Source organism: Anguilla rostrata, chromosome 14 (assembly GCF_018555375.3).
Source record: "Anguilla rostrata isolate EN2019 chromosome 14, ASM1855537v3, whole genome shotgun sequence".
NCBI lineage: Eukaryota > Metazoa > Chordata > Actinopteri > Anguilliformes > Anguillidae > Anguilla > Anguilla rostrata.
This window is the reverse complement of record NC_057946.1, coordinates 6,294,291-6,310,062: the sequence shown is the minus strand read 5'-3', so window position 1 is coordinate 6,310,062 and position 15,772 is coordinate 6,294,291. Positions and strand designations below refer to the sequence as shown.

Sequence of the window (15,772 nt, the reverse complement as noted above, 5' to 3'; positions counted from 1 at the left end):
CATCTCTTATTGATTTAATGAATAGCCTGCAAATCATGCATCAGTATCAGAAGTAAATGCAAAAAGCAAAAGAAGCAACCAAATTGGTTGACAAACTATGGTATACTCTTCAGAAAATCAAAATGTGTGTTTGCAGATGTACACTACATGACTGAAAGTATTGATAAAGCAAAGCATTCTGATGTACTGGCTTGTACAGTAATGGGATGATCATCTTGTGGAATTTTGGATTTGTCACATCCACTCCAGCTTCATCCCGAACAGCTGCCTTGTGTATGAATACATTTATGAATAAAAATGTAATCTTCACATATAAATGCATGAAATCGTGCGGGAATCAGGAACGCATTAAACCACTATTCCACTCCACATCAGTAGGTGGCGGTAGTGCAAGTTATTTACAATCCTGAAACACCATTGAAAAACACCATGGTCGTGTTGGCCAGTTTGCTTGCTAGCTAGTAGCTAGCTAGTGAGTTAGCTTAGTGTAGTTAGGGAGGATAAAGTTGTTTGAGTTAATAGTCAATTTATCAACCAGGTGTCTGGGAGTTATTAAATTATTTCGGGTCATACGTATACAAAGGCTACTGCATGTGCATACAGTTTGTACAGACTAAGTAAGGTAAGTTCATTCTTCTTCCAAAATCTGGTGATACAGGAAGATGCCACTGTGAGTTCTAGCTGGTTAGCAAACTAGACTAACGTTGGTTTCGTAGGTTTCTGTGGCATGGCAAGGCAACGAGAAGCCAGCCAGCTAATTATATAAGCTCGTCAAGCGAAGTAACGTCATTTAACTATATATATGTAACAAACTGTGCTGCTAGTTTGCCATATTTTGTCAACCCAATTATAGTTGCATACGCTGCTGCTCTTGTAAGCCAAGTATTGTAGGCTAACGTTGTGTTAGAAAAGAACATTATAACATTGTCTTTTTTAGAATCTTAGCTTGCTGGTTAGTAGGCTACCTGATCCCAACGTTATCGTTCATAACGTGCTTGCATCGAGACGACCGTAGTTAAGAGAAGAAGGGCTCGATCAGTTGCTCGGGTTGCTGATTGTCGCTTAGCTACATAGAGAATGAATGGACTTCCGGCAACTGGTCAACCAAATCGCTCACTGTGTTAACGGGGGTTAATTGTTTGAGATGCAAGTTGTGGAAAACGACGGTTTGATACCTTAGCTAGCGATTTTGCTATTGCTAGCATATCCATTAACATTGCGAACTTAACGTTACACTTTAAAGGTTTCACGCGAACAAGAAGGTGATTTTGGATCCTGTGTTTTATCACTTGTGTTTTCCAGCCCATCCGTGTGCCATACTGTAACTGACAGGTCGGATCACCATGCCTCAAAAGCTTTTGAAGAGTGCCCATTACATAGAGCTGGGAAGCTACCAATACTGGCCTGTGCTTGTTCCGCGGGGAATCCGTTTGTACACATACGAACAAATTCCGGTCTTCTTGAAAAGTAACCCCTACATCACAGATGGATACAGAGCTCACCTACCGTCAAAGCTTTGCATTAAAAGGTGAGTGATTATTATTATTATTATTATTATTATTATTTTCATTTAAATGCTTCTATAAATGTCCCCAATTTTTTTTGTTAACCAAAGAGCATCAAACAAAGACTGTGTCAGGTTATGTTGCCCTTGACCAAGGCACTGGCCTCTGGAATTGGAATTGTTCCCCGGACTCTGTATGCCCCCTACTCCTATGTGGCTAGGATGGGTCAAATGCAGAGGGAAAATTAGCCCACTGGGTCAATAAAGTATAACCTAACTAAAACAGAAGTTGCCAACTGTTGGCCAAAACTAATATAGTTAAGCAACTTTTCCCCATTTGCAGGTCTGTCTGGCATTCAGTTATTTTTCAGTGCATTTTGCAAATGCACTTTCAAGACAAAGCTAAGTCGCCCAAATATGTGACTACGTCTTCTTTGCATCCATGTTGGTTCAATTGTTGAAGCAATTAGTACTAGGGAAGATAAGGATTCTGCTCCTGAAATTATGATATTTCTTTCAATGATTTTGGGATAAGTGAGGTACTAATTTTGGGCTTTCTGCTTCTAGCCTGTTCATCCTGTCCAATGAAACGGTGAACATCTGGAGTCACCTGCTGGGCTTCATCCTCTTCTTTTCCCTGGGGCTGTACGACATGACCGCAGTGCTGCCTACAGCTGGGGCCTCCAGAGAGGACTACGTCATCTACTCCATAGGGCTCTTCTGCTTTCAGGTGTGGCCCTGCGCTGTGCACTGGGCCTTGCTTTGCATCGTGTTATTGTTTCCATGTTCCCTGAGGAGAACTGGTTTAATGCCATAAAGAGTACTTGGAAATTGGAGATAATGTATAAGTAGTCTTGTACACTGGCACATTATTTGTCTGCATGAGGTTGCGTATATTTACCATAGGTTGTCCTTGATGATTTGGTTTGCTTATCGTTTGGCCAAATCTATTGCTTTGGTTATGTACATTACATTTTATTTAACAGATGCTTTTCTCCAGATGTAATGTATGAGAAGTGCATTGACTTGATTAATGAAAATATAAATCACGTTGGTTATGCAAATACATTCCAGTTGGAAGCAGCTACTGTGAGCTATGCCATATCATTCATATTAAGGGTTATTTGCATTGGCCAGGAAAATGCTTTTTCCTGTAATCATTTGTGTGTCATTTCATAACCTGATTTTTGTCTTGACTTTTTGGAATCATAATGATCAAACAAGATTAAGTTGATTCTACAAACACCCTTCAAATGCAGTTGCTCCTCAAGTCCTGATGGAGCCTGCTCGGCTCGTCCTTCTCAAAGTCTCTTTGTTGCGTTCAGGTGTGCATGCTGTGCTCGGTTGGCTATCACCTGTTCTGCTGCCACCGGTCGGAGAAGACTAGTCGCCGCTGGATGGCACTGGACTACGCTGGAATCTCCATCGGGATCCTCGGCTGTTATGTCCCAGGAGTCTTCTACGCCTTTTACTGCAATGGTGTAAGTTAACCCTCTGTGAAAGCAGTGAGAACCCTTCCAACTGGGCACTGGTACACCTGCAGGACTATGTGAACCTTCAAGCATAAAGAATGGTTGTGCGTGACAAATCGTTTTCGACTTTTTGATCATATTAAGCGCTTTCTTTGAATCTTTCAATGCTACTGCGTCCGTAAATATTATGTTCTCTGAACAAAATGAAAGACAGACGTAGATGATGAATGGCTTAAAGAAACAGGAGTAATTATGTTGTGGTGGTTCAAGTCTGGGTCATGGCCTGTTGTAATCTTAAAAAAAGACCTCAGAATAGCTGCGTTTATAGAATGCCGTGTATTTTTTTCCCCTGCCTCTTTCTACATAAAAAAGCAGAATCCTGCATTAATGCGGCCCCTGATTATATTTAGCCTATTATCTTTTTCTTATATTTATTGGTGATGAAGATCTAGGGCAGGTAACACTGTCTTTCCCATATCTATTTTGTTGCTGTTTTGTGCGTTCGGTTGGCATCCTTATTAAAAATGTATTTAATTTTTTTCTCCCTTTTATTTGTTTTAATATTGGGAAATAAATTAAGTTGTTTGGTGCGTTGACTGAAAACATTTGTCTCTCTTACCAGTACTGGAGGCAGGTGTACCTGATCACAGTGTTGGCCATGATCCTGACGGTCTTCTTCGCCCAGATCCACCCGCATTACCTCACGCAGGATTGGCATCAGCTGCGCACCATCATCTTCTGCTCGGTAGCCGGATACGGAGTCATCCCTGCCACCCACTGGGTGTGGATCAACGGCGGCTTTGGGGCTGCCATTGTCCAGGTGAGGCAGATGGATCTTATTCATCCCCAGAGTCATCAGCATGGTCGACTCCCTTTATATAGGGATGGTAAAGACAGTCCCAGTCCTGGTGGACCAAAGGTTTTGCTGCCATTCAGTTAACAGCAACTAAGGACATTAAATGGTTAGTTTTAGTGGCCTTGTGTCCCCACCTTCACCAATTTGGAGCCTGTTGATTCAGGTCAGTCTTTAACGTGATCCGTTAAATAATTTTGTAACCTCTTTTTAGCAGTTGTTTGCAATACAGCACAATAAGCAGATTGTGAGCTTGGTTTTTCTGTATTCTTCGTGGCATGCATAGCTATTTCTGACATAAGGTTGCTTAAGAGGGTAAGTAATCCCTCTAAACCTGAAAAACACCTAATAAAAATAAAGAGGTCCTTCAAATTCTGCGACTGCTATTGCGGTTGGAATGAAAACCGGCATACGGTGGGTCCTCGAGTTTGAATACCTAGGTTTTAAAGTCTTTATCTGCCCGCCTGCTTACAGTTTTGTTCCTTTCTCTACAGGAGTTCTTGCCTCGTGTTTTGGTCATGTATTTGATAGCTGCAACAGCCTTTATTTTCTATATCACCAAAGTTCCTGAGCGCTATTTTCCAGGTATGTATGCATTGACGTTTCTTTTTAGAACGTTCTGTATATATGCACTCAGTTGTAACTCAATTCAGAAGGTGTTCTCGCATGGTATTTCATGTCAATATGTAAGGTTTTTATGACACTATGGAACCATGGACACAGTGGAAGATTGTCCTTGTTCTGAATGTAGGCTAATCATACCGTGTGCAAATCAGTCTTAACAGTATTTGAAATAAAATGAACGTCTTTGGCTTTCACAGGGCAGCTGAATTACCTTGGTGCCAGTCATCAGTTGTGGCACATCCTGGTGGTGCTGATGTTTTACTGGTGGCACCAGACCGCCGTGTCCATAATGCACTTTCGCCACAGCCAGCCCTGCCCAGAGTACTCCCAAAGCGGTTAGCACCTCATGGCATGGCCGACGGTGTTGCCCCCACGCGACACACAGGTCTCTGGGGAGGTTGCTCCCCCCCCATCCCCATATTTTTTTCAATTATTCTGAAACAATGGTCTTTTCTGAAGGTGAAGGTATAGTTTGCCTCCTGTCCAAATGAGCCTAGATATCAAGATGTTTAAGTTACCATTTGAGAATGGACTAGTTGTTGACATGGTGTAAATGTGCTCATTTTTTTAAATGGGTGGGACACTTCAGGAATGAAGTGATCCAAAGTAAAGTGCAGTTATTTTACTTGCCTTTCAGTTTGGTCAATTGGTCAAGCAACACAGTGCTGTCATTATATTATATATAGTTATTTATATAGTGAACTCCATAGTTAAGATGGTAATGTCTCAGCTTAGAATTTGTAATGGAAGCACGGGAGTCACGTTGACTGTTACAGCAAACGTTTAAGTATGTGTTATAACAAGAAAGAAATGCAGGTTTGAAATGTGTACAGTATTTTATTATAATTGTAGAAAATGTATTATTGAAATCAAAATGCCCAGAAGGCATTTTGTTTTGAATCATGGCCAGTCACACGCATGGAACGTACAACTGGCTCAATTGCAATGGTGTGCGTACTTTGGTATAATTTAGTCATTCAGCTATTTCAAGATCATGCTTTATGTCTCTGTGTGTGCTCTGCACAACCTGTATACCTGGAAGCCTGTATCTGTGATAGGTTTTACTATGAAGTGTCCATTCAAAATATGCGGTCCACATTGAAATGGCATTATGCCGAGTGCAAGGAAGTTCACAAGTACAAGTGTCCTTGGATTGCCTCTCCTGTAATGAACTGTGATTTGGTATTTGGGTGTGTTGCACCAATACTATTTAAACATATAGTTACTAAATTTGTGAAGTTGAACTGACTGAAATGAAAATTGTGAAATGCACAGTATATACAGTACTTGATGCTGACACAATCCGCGTCCAATTTACACTCTTCTGCATACTGTATTTATTTAAACCTATTGTTTGTCCTGCTTTTATTGAAAAAAAGCTGGGGTTTTTTGTATTGTGTTTTACTACATCCTGTTTCTCTTCATGTTATTCGTTTTGACACTGGTAACGGCATTGTCTCTTAATATCATATAATAATTTAACCTTTTTTATTGTTAAATAAACAGTATCCTTCAAAATTGCATGAGTCAGGAAGAAAATTTAGTTGTGGCAGTTCCCTAGATAGCCTTGAAGTCTGTTTGAAGTATTTTCTTTTGAATGTGGTTTCTGCTCGAGGATGCCATAAACTACAATGTTTGCCTTGGTCAGTATCCTTGGAAACCATTTCTTTTACATTGTTTAATTTATAAATGGACCAAGTTCTTGATTTTACTTTTTTTTATTCTCCATTTGTAGATACTTCATTACTAAGACATTCAGTCCCTGTTAAGACTGTGATCACGCACATACACACTGTACAATCATTGGTCAAGACAATGGTTGTCCTGTTCTCCATTGCTACACACTGAGCAGTGAGGTACACCTACTGCTATTTGCAAATCAAAATGTCACTGATTTTAGCAAAGGAAATCCTTTTGTGGGGATCAACCCTTACCAACATTCTGGTTCGGAGCCTGGGGCTCCAGATAGGATAGTTGGATCTTGTGTAGATAATGATTCCCGTTGCCTTAACCTGTAAAACTGTACATACCCACACAGAGAACAGTGTCTTAGCTGTTTACATGTTTTGTTGTTTGTGCATGAACTGCCTGAATGCTACATATTAAATGACCTCTTTGCTGCCTACGATCACTTTCAACCCTTAGGGGTTATGTGCAATTTATGTAAGTATGTATACTATATAAGAGCTGTCATTGTTCAGTATTTAAACTTGATATATGTGAATGTAATGTTTGTTTAATTTGGTGTGATACTTTGAGTAAATTTTTGTTTTTTTGTAGTTATTTCACCCCAGTGCTTTCTCTACATCAGTTTCTGATTTCTTTGGTTTAAGATGCATTACGTTTGTAGCTGCTATATGTTGAGCCTTGTTATTCAGTGAGATCAAGTGGAAACAGTTTTACCAAGATTCAAAACACTGGAACATAAACTGTCAAGAGCGTGTTTTATTTATTATGTGGTCAATACTGGTCAGTTTCCAACTGTTTAATATCGGAAATTGCAATCATATCAATTGGAATAAATCTTATTGGATTTATTAGGATTTTTTTTTTTTTTTTGCATTGCTATAATAAGTATAATAACATTTTAACACAATTTTATTAATGCCTGCAAAGTAATTGTTATTGTTAAAGTAATTGTTAAATTACATGCATACCTTTACACAAAGTTTTGCATAGTTACCATTTTGCTTAACTAAGAATTTATTTATTTGTAAATGTTTTGGGGCTACATTTTGGGGGAACTACATTACATGGGCAATGTAAGCAAAAATGGCTGATTTTGAAGAAAGGCTTAAGTTCCCCTTCACCCCTCATCATTTATTTAAAAGACTGCTTGACTGTGAAAAATTGTGAAGCAACACAAATGCAAATCTGACTGTGCATTTTATCTGTTAGTTGAGCCTCTTGTATGCCTACAGTGCTGTATGTAAACAGATGTGGTTGTGTTAAACTTTTGTAAAATGTTTTAGAATGACAAATATTTGTTTTGAAACTGGACACTGAATAAAAAGGGCACATTGTCTTTCCACTCTTGCTGTGATTGGAATACCTCATTTCTTAATGATAGATGTACCTGAAATTTTCGAAGAACGTCCCCTTTAAATAAATGAGTGACCTGCCCAGACAGACCACAGCCCCAATATTCTGAAGCTCAAGCTTTTGAAGCTTTCAATTGGAAAAGCCATTCTTTACCGGTGGGCAATTACCTACAAGTTTACCTTTTTAATGGGTAGAATCTAGTGTGTGGCCAACAGATGGAGCTAATTTTCAGTTTACAAAGATGACTGTGTTTTAAACTTTGGTATTGCCATTTGAACCCAAAAGCATTGAAAAATGAAAGGGAAACTCAGTAAAAAAACAATGGACATTTTGATATTTGTTCCTGTCTAGTAAAATAGATGCTAAATAGTATTTCATGGCACTCATTTGGTTGACTGAATTGGCAAAAGCTTTTGCCTTCCAAAATTGGTGCCTAGCCAAAATGCTATGTACTACATTTCAATAGTTTTAGGCTACTTGGATCCTTTCAACTAAACTTGCCCTAAACAGCTCTGAGTATGTCCACAGAGGCACCTTTTTCTGGGGAGTTACTATACTTAGGCCAGGTGCAAAAATAGAAAAAACGTGTGAATAAGAATCTACAAATCTAGGTTTAGCTTGGCAGCAATCATTGTCAATTGAACATAAATTGAGAGTCTTTAAGTCTTTGTAAATCTATTGTATTCTTTTTCTCTACAAATATCATTTATGTGTAAACCTCCCCACAACTTTAGCTTTGCGATCTGTTACCAATTCGAGAAAAGCAATGAACACCTGTTTTCAGATTAATTCAACAGTACAGTAAGTAACTAGCAAAATAAAAATGTCAAATGCACGTTTTCATGTTTTTATTCACAATATCCTACAAGCCAACAAGTTACCAACAGATGAACCTTCACATCTTAAGTGTAATCTTTAGTGCCCAGAAGTGATAAACGCTCCTTCTGTTAAATTTGGTTGTATGTTCTGAAGAATGCAGTGCAGAGAATTGAATCCCGATGTGAATCAGACATGATTGCATGGTACAGTTGTGATGTAATGAAACTCATGTTAGCTTGACTGAATTCTGAGGACGTCCCTGTCCCAATTCCTTGTTGTGCGTTCCTGCTCTTGGTCTGTGGTCAGGGGCCCGTGCTGTGTGGGGGAAACTGCTCACTGGACGTGCTTCTTGAAGATGGCGATGTACTCCTGCACGTCGTCAGGGGAGCCCAGCACCACTGGCGCCCTCTGGTGGATGGACTCGGGTTGGATGTCCAGAATATTCATGTTCCCGGTGGTGGCCATCCCACCGGCTTGCTCCATGATGTAGGCCATGGGGTTGCACTCGTACAGCAGCCTCAGCTAGCCAGTGAAATAGGCGAGTCTTACTGCACCCCCTCTAATAGGCGGCTTATTTTGCATTTACAAGCTTTAAAGAAAACTTATACTTCTACTTAGTGGGTATACATGTAAAACTATTACACGGTATCTATTAAGAAATATATAGGTTATTGTTAATGGAAAAAAGGGCAGTAATTGGAGGGCTGGGAACTGAAACTAACCCTTGTCCAAAGTATCTATGTAAGCAGACTTTATTTTAAGACTCATACTGTAAGTCTGTGATGGTAAGAAAATACTGCTACATAAAGTATAAAAGATTGTGCAAGTTTCATTTATATTAAATGTTGGTACACATCAGTTTATAACCTGCACAACTTAATGAGGTGAAATCTACTGACGTCCAAAGACAACAGCAGTAAAATTATATTTTATAAAGATGTATTTCCTGAATTATTTAAAATATTCTTTTTAGACGGAATTCTGTCTTAACCAGGTTTATTTTTGTGATTCTAACATTTTATGTGGCAGAAGGTATTCTTACCTTGCCCTTAGGGCTCTTGACATTGGCTGGGTACAGAAAAATGCCTCCATACACTAGTGTCCGATGTACATCTGCTACCATTGAGCCCACATACCTCCCACCGTAGGGGGCGCTGCCATCCTGAATATCCGGAAAAATGTGCACACTTTCAGTCACTACATCCTAAAAACTCATCACCCCAGTTCAGTGGCCGTGGTCTCAATGCTAATGCAGTTCCAGTGCAGTAATGAGAGAGCTGAACTGAATTTCAGTCATAAGTGTTATATTTTTATGGTGGAAAAAAGTATGGATGTAAATGTCCTCATTTGGATGGAAAATACATGAAACAGAACAATGGCTAGAAAATTATACAAATGTTACACTACCTCAGGGAATTTCTTCTTTCTCAGGTACTCTGTGACAGCAGGGTCGAAGTACTGGGCGTAGCCTTCATTGAGGCTGTAGATCTTGCCCTTCTTCTTTATCCTGACATCCTTGTCTACGAGAATGAACTCACCAATTGCCTAAGGTGAAAATGATATGAATGAAGAATCATTTTGTACCCATTGTACCGAAACCACGCAGAATCATTAAATGCAAATGAAATCTATCGAAGAGATGAGCTAACTGAGTGTTGGGTGCACTGCAGAGCGGTAGAGAATTTGGAGACAAAAATAATCATCAAATAACATGTAATTCAACTCCTAGATTAGCATGTGGATTATGAACTGTAAAGGTTCGGGTAGACATGGTGTGCTTTGTGTATAGATGTGGTTATTGTGTAATGAAAAAAGATCAGAACTTACAGGGTCCAGCATGAAGCAGTTGACCCCCTGGCCCGTAGACAGCACCATCATGGTAGCGCTACCGTACAGGGCATACCCAGCTGCCACAATGTTCCTGCCAGACTGTAGGGCATCCTTCTCATTTGGCTCATCGTCTGTTGTCTAGGGCACAAGTGCGTCTGATTACAAAAAGCATGACAAGAGAAGATATATTTGGAGTTGAAAAGAAGACATTTACTTTTTATGGCATTCATCTGGGTAGCAATTTCATTTTCAAATGCCATAGGATTTTCTCTTTTCTTTTTTAAGCTTTAGTAATTCTTGAAACCTGAGATTAAGACTCAAACCATTCCCAGTGGTACAATATTTTATCAAAATCAAACCTTTCTGTAGATTGCAAAAATGGTTCCAATTGATGCGAGACAGTCAATGTTTGAAGAACCATCCAGAGGGTCGAAACAGACAACATATTTACCCTGGATAAAATATAAAAAGACAATAGGAACAAGTGTAAATGCGACTGTAAAACCAAAAGCTTTTCTTTGTCCACTGGTTTACGGTAGACCATGACAAATCCTTATATGACACAAACCCTGCTCTCTGGCTCCACAATGATGGCCCTTTCATCTTCCTCTGAGACCAGCACACAGGAGGTGAAGGATGACTTGATCATGTTAATGACCAAGTCATTGGAGAGGATGTCAAGCTTCTTGACCTGGTCCCCTGTCACATTGGTGCTCCCAGCAATGCCATAGCTGCAGGAGAAGGGGAAATATGAGATCAGTGGATTGTATCACAGATGTGGGCAGAGGACTGTGAACATAGCATAAATATTTTCCGAGTGAAATCGCACCCTAAGCAGATGAAACGTATGAAAAGGTGGAGCTGTACTATAAGAAACAGTAGGTAGTGGCCACGGCAAGTTGGGCTTACGTCAAGTGGCTTTCTATCTCTTTGGAATATTGCAGTGACATATTACATTTTAAACCAGATTCCTATTACAGGAAAAAGGTCATGAAACATTTAAGTTTCATTTTTTCCACATTAGCTCTACAATACCTCACACAATGCACCTAGTCAGGTCCTACGTACAAACGCTGTCCACGTCATGACAGAATCCTGTGGAGCACCAAATACACTCAGATGACTCATGACTATGGCCTATGTTAAGTCAGAGTTATTACTCAACTCAACTCTCAGAGTGGTGAGTTGAGTTGAGTAACTCAAACTGAACTCTAACGTTTTGTGAAGAAAAAGATTTTCATTAGACAAAGTTGTGGGTAAATGTTGATTGAATCTCTTATATTATGCAGTGATCTTGGATGATCCATTAAGGAAACTCACTATCACCTTTCAGGAAATGGAACAGCTTGAACAGAAATCTGAAAACTCCTGAAAAGCAGGTTACGCTACAGGTTTGCGAGGTATCAAGTGATAAGGCACAAACACCAGTGAAAGAACAAGTCACTGTGTTCGCTGAATTTGCACTAAAGGCATGACATTGCAATGCAAGTTAATCGGACTGTGAATGCAGTAGGAGGACACCCAGACATCTGTGGAACTGGTTGATGTGGACGACGGTGATAAACTTCAGGAATCATTGATCAACCCCAGTAACGTGGGTCAGCTAGATTGTTGTTTTCCCCTCAGATATGGAAGCAGGACCTGTGACCGTAAAAGTTGTGCAAAAACTTGCTGAGCAGACAGTGTTCATCTCTTAGTAAATATTTGATTTCCCCCTGCAACTGACCTTCAGTAAGCACTCAACTGTTGGGTTTCAAGATATGAACAACATTTTTTTTTTCTATGAAGTATAGTTAAAATTGCACAAACAGTTATTTTGTTGTTTTGTTTGCAATAATTTATTCTGTTTGTTTCCACTAGATATTTTGGGACCTGCATGCAACATGTCAAGGTAGGTTTTATATTCATACAATGCAATATTACATTTTGTTTTTGCAGACAACCCCTCATCCCCCCACCCCCCACCCAAAAAAAGAAACTATGAAGGGTAATTGTTATCAATGCATTATTATTAACACCTGTATCACCCCCAGCCCCCACCCGGCAGGTCAAGCCACTGGTAAGCTCAAGACTTTACTCACAGATTAGCAATGCCAGCTTTTCTGACTGCGCTTGAGATTGCTTTGATGGCTGTGCACATTGAATTGAGAAGTGTTGTCAGTTCTCCAGTCCCCTTGGCTTTTCTCCCCTCCTCCAGCACGAATCGTGTGAGGGTAACCACATTTGTGTCGAAGGCTCCTCTGTCGGACATGATGATGGCGGGGAGAGAGCAGCCACGTGGATTGTCGCCTCAGGTGAGTGAGGTAACTGAGGTGGTGGAATCTTTTTAAAAAGAGCTTTGAATCGGAAACCTGCGGAAAAAGGGGCGTGTCCCTGCAGAAACCAATCCGAAGTGCAATCCCTCACAGGGAGAGGAGTGGCTGTGTGTGAACACATCTGGCTTTGCAAAATACAAGAGGGCAAAGTTCACACGGATCAACAGACACCACAGGCAGAGTGCAACGAGACGGTACAACAATAATAGGCTCTTTCAGGCTTGTAATTAAGTAGAAGCTGACTTGCGCGAATACGCAGCTTTGTCAGCATGGAAGTAGGCTAACCGTGGCTGTATGTCAAGCATTTGAACATTTGTACAGTGTTGCTGCTAAGTAGTATTTAACCACATGTTAGTGTTTACATTCACATTTGGCCTTTGTAATAAATACAGTGAATTGACAGTAGGATTACTCAAAAATAAACATAATGTCAACTCAATTCCTCAAAAAAAATGGACTATTTGGAGAGGAAAAACCCTAGCATGCTAATTAAGAAGGCAACTGCTGAAGCAGGTGGGTGTGGATAAGAGTAGATGGGGAGATACCTGTGATTAATACAGCCCATATTTCTCCTCCCATGGGGATAGAGCTGGCAAGATAACAAGAAATAAATAAATTCCTATAATGATGCATAAAGTGATATTATATTTACATTTATTTGTAAATTCAGCATCACAATGCTGCATATCTACATGTCGCTTTGGATGTGAGTGTTGTAAGATATTCTGAATCATGACACATACATTAAAGGAGAGTTCCACTAGGGAAATAGATTCGTCTTACACTTTTTACTGAAATATTCATTCTTGTAGTTATAATTTATCAGAAACAATATGTCTTAAGTAGTGAAACTAAGTATGTCTAAGTAATCTGAAACATGAGATCAATTCATTTAAATCATTATCCACCAACTTGATTTTAAAAAATCGTTCAACCTATAGATCGGCCTCTTGAAGAACCTTCAAAAATAAAGCTACAAGTATCTGACAGAATACTGATTGATAAGAATGGTGTGAAGTAATTCTTCATTGCTTTAGTGGAGAAATTTCATTCATGAAGACTGCTGTTCTTTTTGAACTTTTAAATGGCAAAAGCCCCAGTAAAGATAAGATGACAAGGCCACGGAAGTGTGTAAGGTGGTTTCTGCCTCGTCCTTATAGTAGCCTGTGTATAACTGACAGAATACATCCCAGTCTCTCAGAGTGCCCGAGGAGCATGGGATAGATGTGAGTTGTACTTGTTTTTATTACCCCAAAACTTCAACTTTTCTGGCAGTTTTGGGGTAATAAAGGTTACACTTATACCTTTGTTTCTGCTAGAAAACATTTTAAGGATGTCTGCAACCTGATAAAATTAGAAAACAATGTTTCTATAACTTAAAATCGAAAAAAAAAACATCACATGAACATTTGAAATGTTGCAGCAGCATTGGTATTCTGCACAACCCTACTGCAATGGTATCAGAAGCTGCAATAAGGTTTTATGCCAGCTGGGTGTAAATTAAAGGATATTCACACAGGTTTATGGTTTTCTTTGAACTCGGTCCTCGGTAAAAGTGTCGCTTGTGTATATGAACGAGCCATCGGTGTAGGGGCATAAGTGAGCACCATGGTCTTGGCTCAAATTGGGCCCGCGCCAGTACCGACTGTGGCCGGCAGCCCTGCAGGGACGGTGCACAATTGGCTGTGCGTAACCCAGGGGACGTATGGGAAGGATTCAGTTGCTGGTGATAACAGAGTCCATTACTTGAATGACCCTCGTTCGCCATTCTGGTGCCTGTGGCTTGCTCTCTGTGCATAATTGGGTATGACTGGGTCTCCTCCACTCCCGCTGTGTGCATACGTGACTTGTGGCTGCGAGTTGTCTTCACACTCCCGAGCCGGCAACAGGGGGTGTATTTTAACTCGCCTGTATATAGTTAGTGAATTGGACATTCAAAATTTTGGTGGTATTGGAGATGCCAGTTTTTTTTTTTTTTTTTTAGGCCCTACTAAATGCTTGGAGAGTAATGCAGTGGATCAGGTTCAGAGGGGTGAGCAGAACAGAACAACTTGCCCTTTTTCCACGTGCCTCTTTGAAATAGCTTACAGTTTAATGCAGATTAAATTACACATATTTCTTTCTTTTTTTTTAAGCATATTTTATATTTTTAGCATCCTGACTTCACAAATCAAATAATTGTTAAAATTGACAGAAACTAATTACATTTTTTTTTTTTTGTAAATATACAAAGTTTAGTTTAAAGGTCAAATACTGCACGTATGCATCTCAAATGGTGAATGAAACAGTTCCTGGCAAACAACTGAGGGGAGATGAGTTCATTAGACCTGGACTACGTACTTTCACAATGGAAGTTTCTGAAATGTTTGCACAAAATGCCTGAAGGGGATTGCACAAGCAGAGGCCCTTTGAACTTTGTCATGGATCAACATGTTATCATTTTCAGTTAATTGTGTGTGAGGGACAACCAGAGCCCTCTGAAGTCTTGATATTTGAATTGCACTATGACTGCAAAGTAAAATATTGATGTTGGTTTATTATTATTATTATTATTATTATTATTATTATTATTATTGTTGTTATTATTATTAATTTTTTTATTATTTTTTTAAATTATTATTATTATATTTACCAATATTACCTAATTTACAGAAGTGAATAATGTACAAAGCTGAAATTGCCTAGTAACAAAACAATGTGCATAGTTCATATGCCAATAGATTTAAGTTGTATAATATTTGTAAAATAATCGAGTTAATGTTATTGCTAATGCCTGTGGATTAGCCTTTTGGTGCTGATATTAACCTGACACCATTTTGCATGCTTGCACAATTAACATGCCTAAGCATTGTATAACAGTTCTTTCGGAGGAATGCGCATTATGCACTGTTTGTTCCTTGCTGAGGCCAATTATGACATCATGCCAAACAGTAGCCCATGGGATTAATCAATTAAATCTGCCTTTATATCTCCAAAATGGCCTTCATATTGTAAAAACAACACAGCACTTTGCAAACAATATTGCAACAGTGGTGTTCTTATGGCCCTTAATGATTGACAATCATGGTTGAATGTCAGTTCAGCTACCAATGTATAATCTCATGTGTCGCAACAGTCTAACCTCAGAAATACAGAGGGGTTTAAGTAAAGCATTACATGTGTGAATATTGCCAGCTACTGGCCAGTAGCAGTGCTGCAATGTATTTCTTGAACCAGGGTGTGATGGCTCTCTTTCATGCATGCATAGAGGGACTTAAATGATTAAAGAAAGCACCACACTGATCCATATTTAATAGAAAATAAAAACTGTTCT

At 39.4% G+C, this 15,772-nt stretch overlaps 2 protein-coding genes across 2 annotated transcripts; one reads left to right on the top strand and one right to left on the bottom strand.

Moving 5' to 3' along the window:
- The first annotated feature begins 424 nt into the window (after positions 1-424).
- On the top strand, positions 425-7,489 carry LOC135239274 (progestin and adipoQ receptor family member 3-like). Its single transcript, XM_064307825.1, has 7 exons — positions 425-622; positions 1,303-1,528; positions 2,072-2,234; positions 2,830-2,985; positions 3,599-3,796; positions 4,324-4,414; positions 4,651-7,489. The coding sequence occupies exons 2-7, from the start codon at positions 1,344-1,346 to the stop codon at positions 4,791-4,793; spliced, it is 936 nt and encodes a 311-aa protein (XP_064163895.1). The 5' UTR covers positions 425-622; positions 1,303-1,343; the 3' UTR covers positions 4,794-7,489.
- An 839-nt stretch (positions 7,490-8,328) lies between these two features.
- On the bottom strand, positions 8,329-12,464 carry LOC135239273 (fructose-1,6-bisphosphatase 1-like). Its single transcript, XM_064307824.1, has 7 exons — positions 12,226-12,464; positions 10,713-10,875; positions 10,504-10,596; positions 10,142-10,282; positions 9,722-9,859; positions 9,357-9,476; positions 8,329-8,836 (listed from the first exon to the last, which is right to left on the bottom strand). Exons 1-7 carry the CDS (start codon positions 12,393-12,395, stop codon positions 8,648-8,650), a joined length of 1,014 nt encoding a protein of 337 aa, XP_064163894.1. The 5' UTR covers positions 12,396-12,464; the 3' UTR covers positions 8,329-8,647.
- Between the last annotated feature and the right edge of the window lie 3,308 nt (positions 12,465-15,772).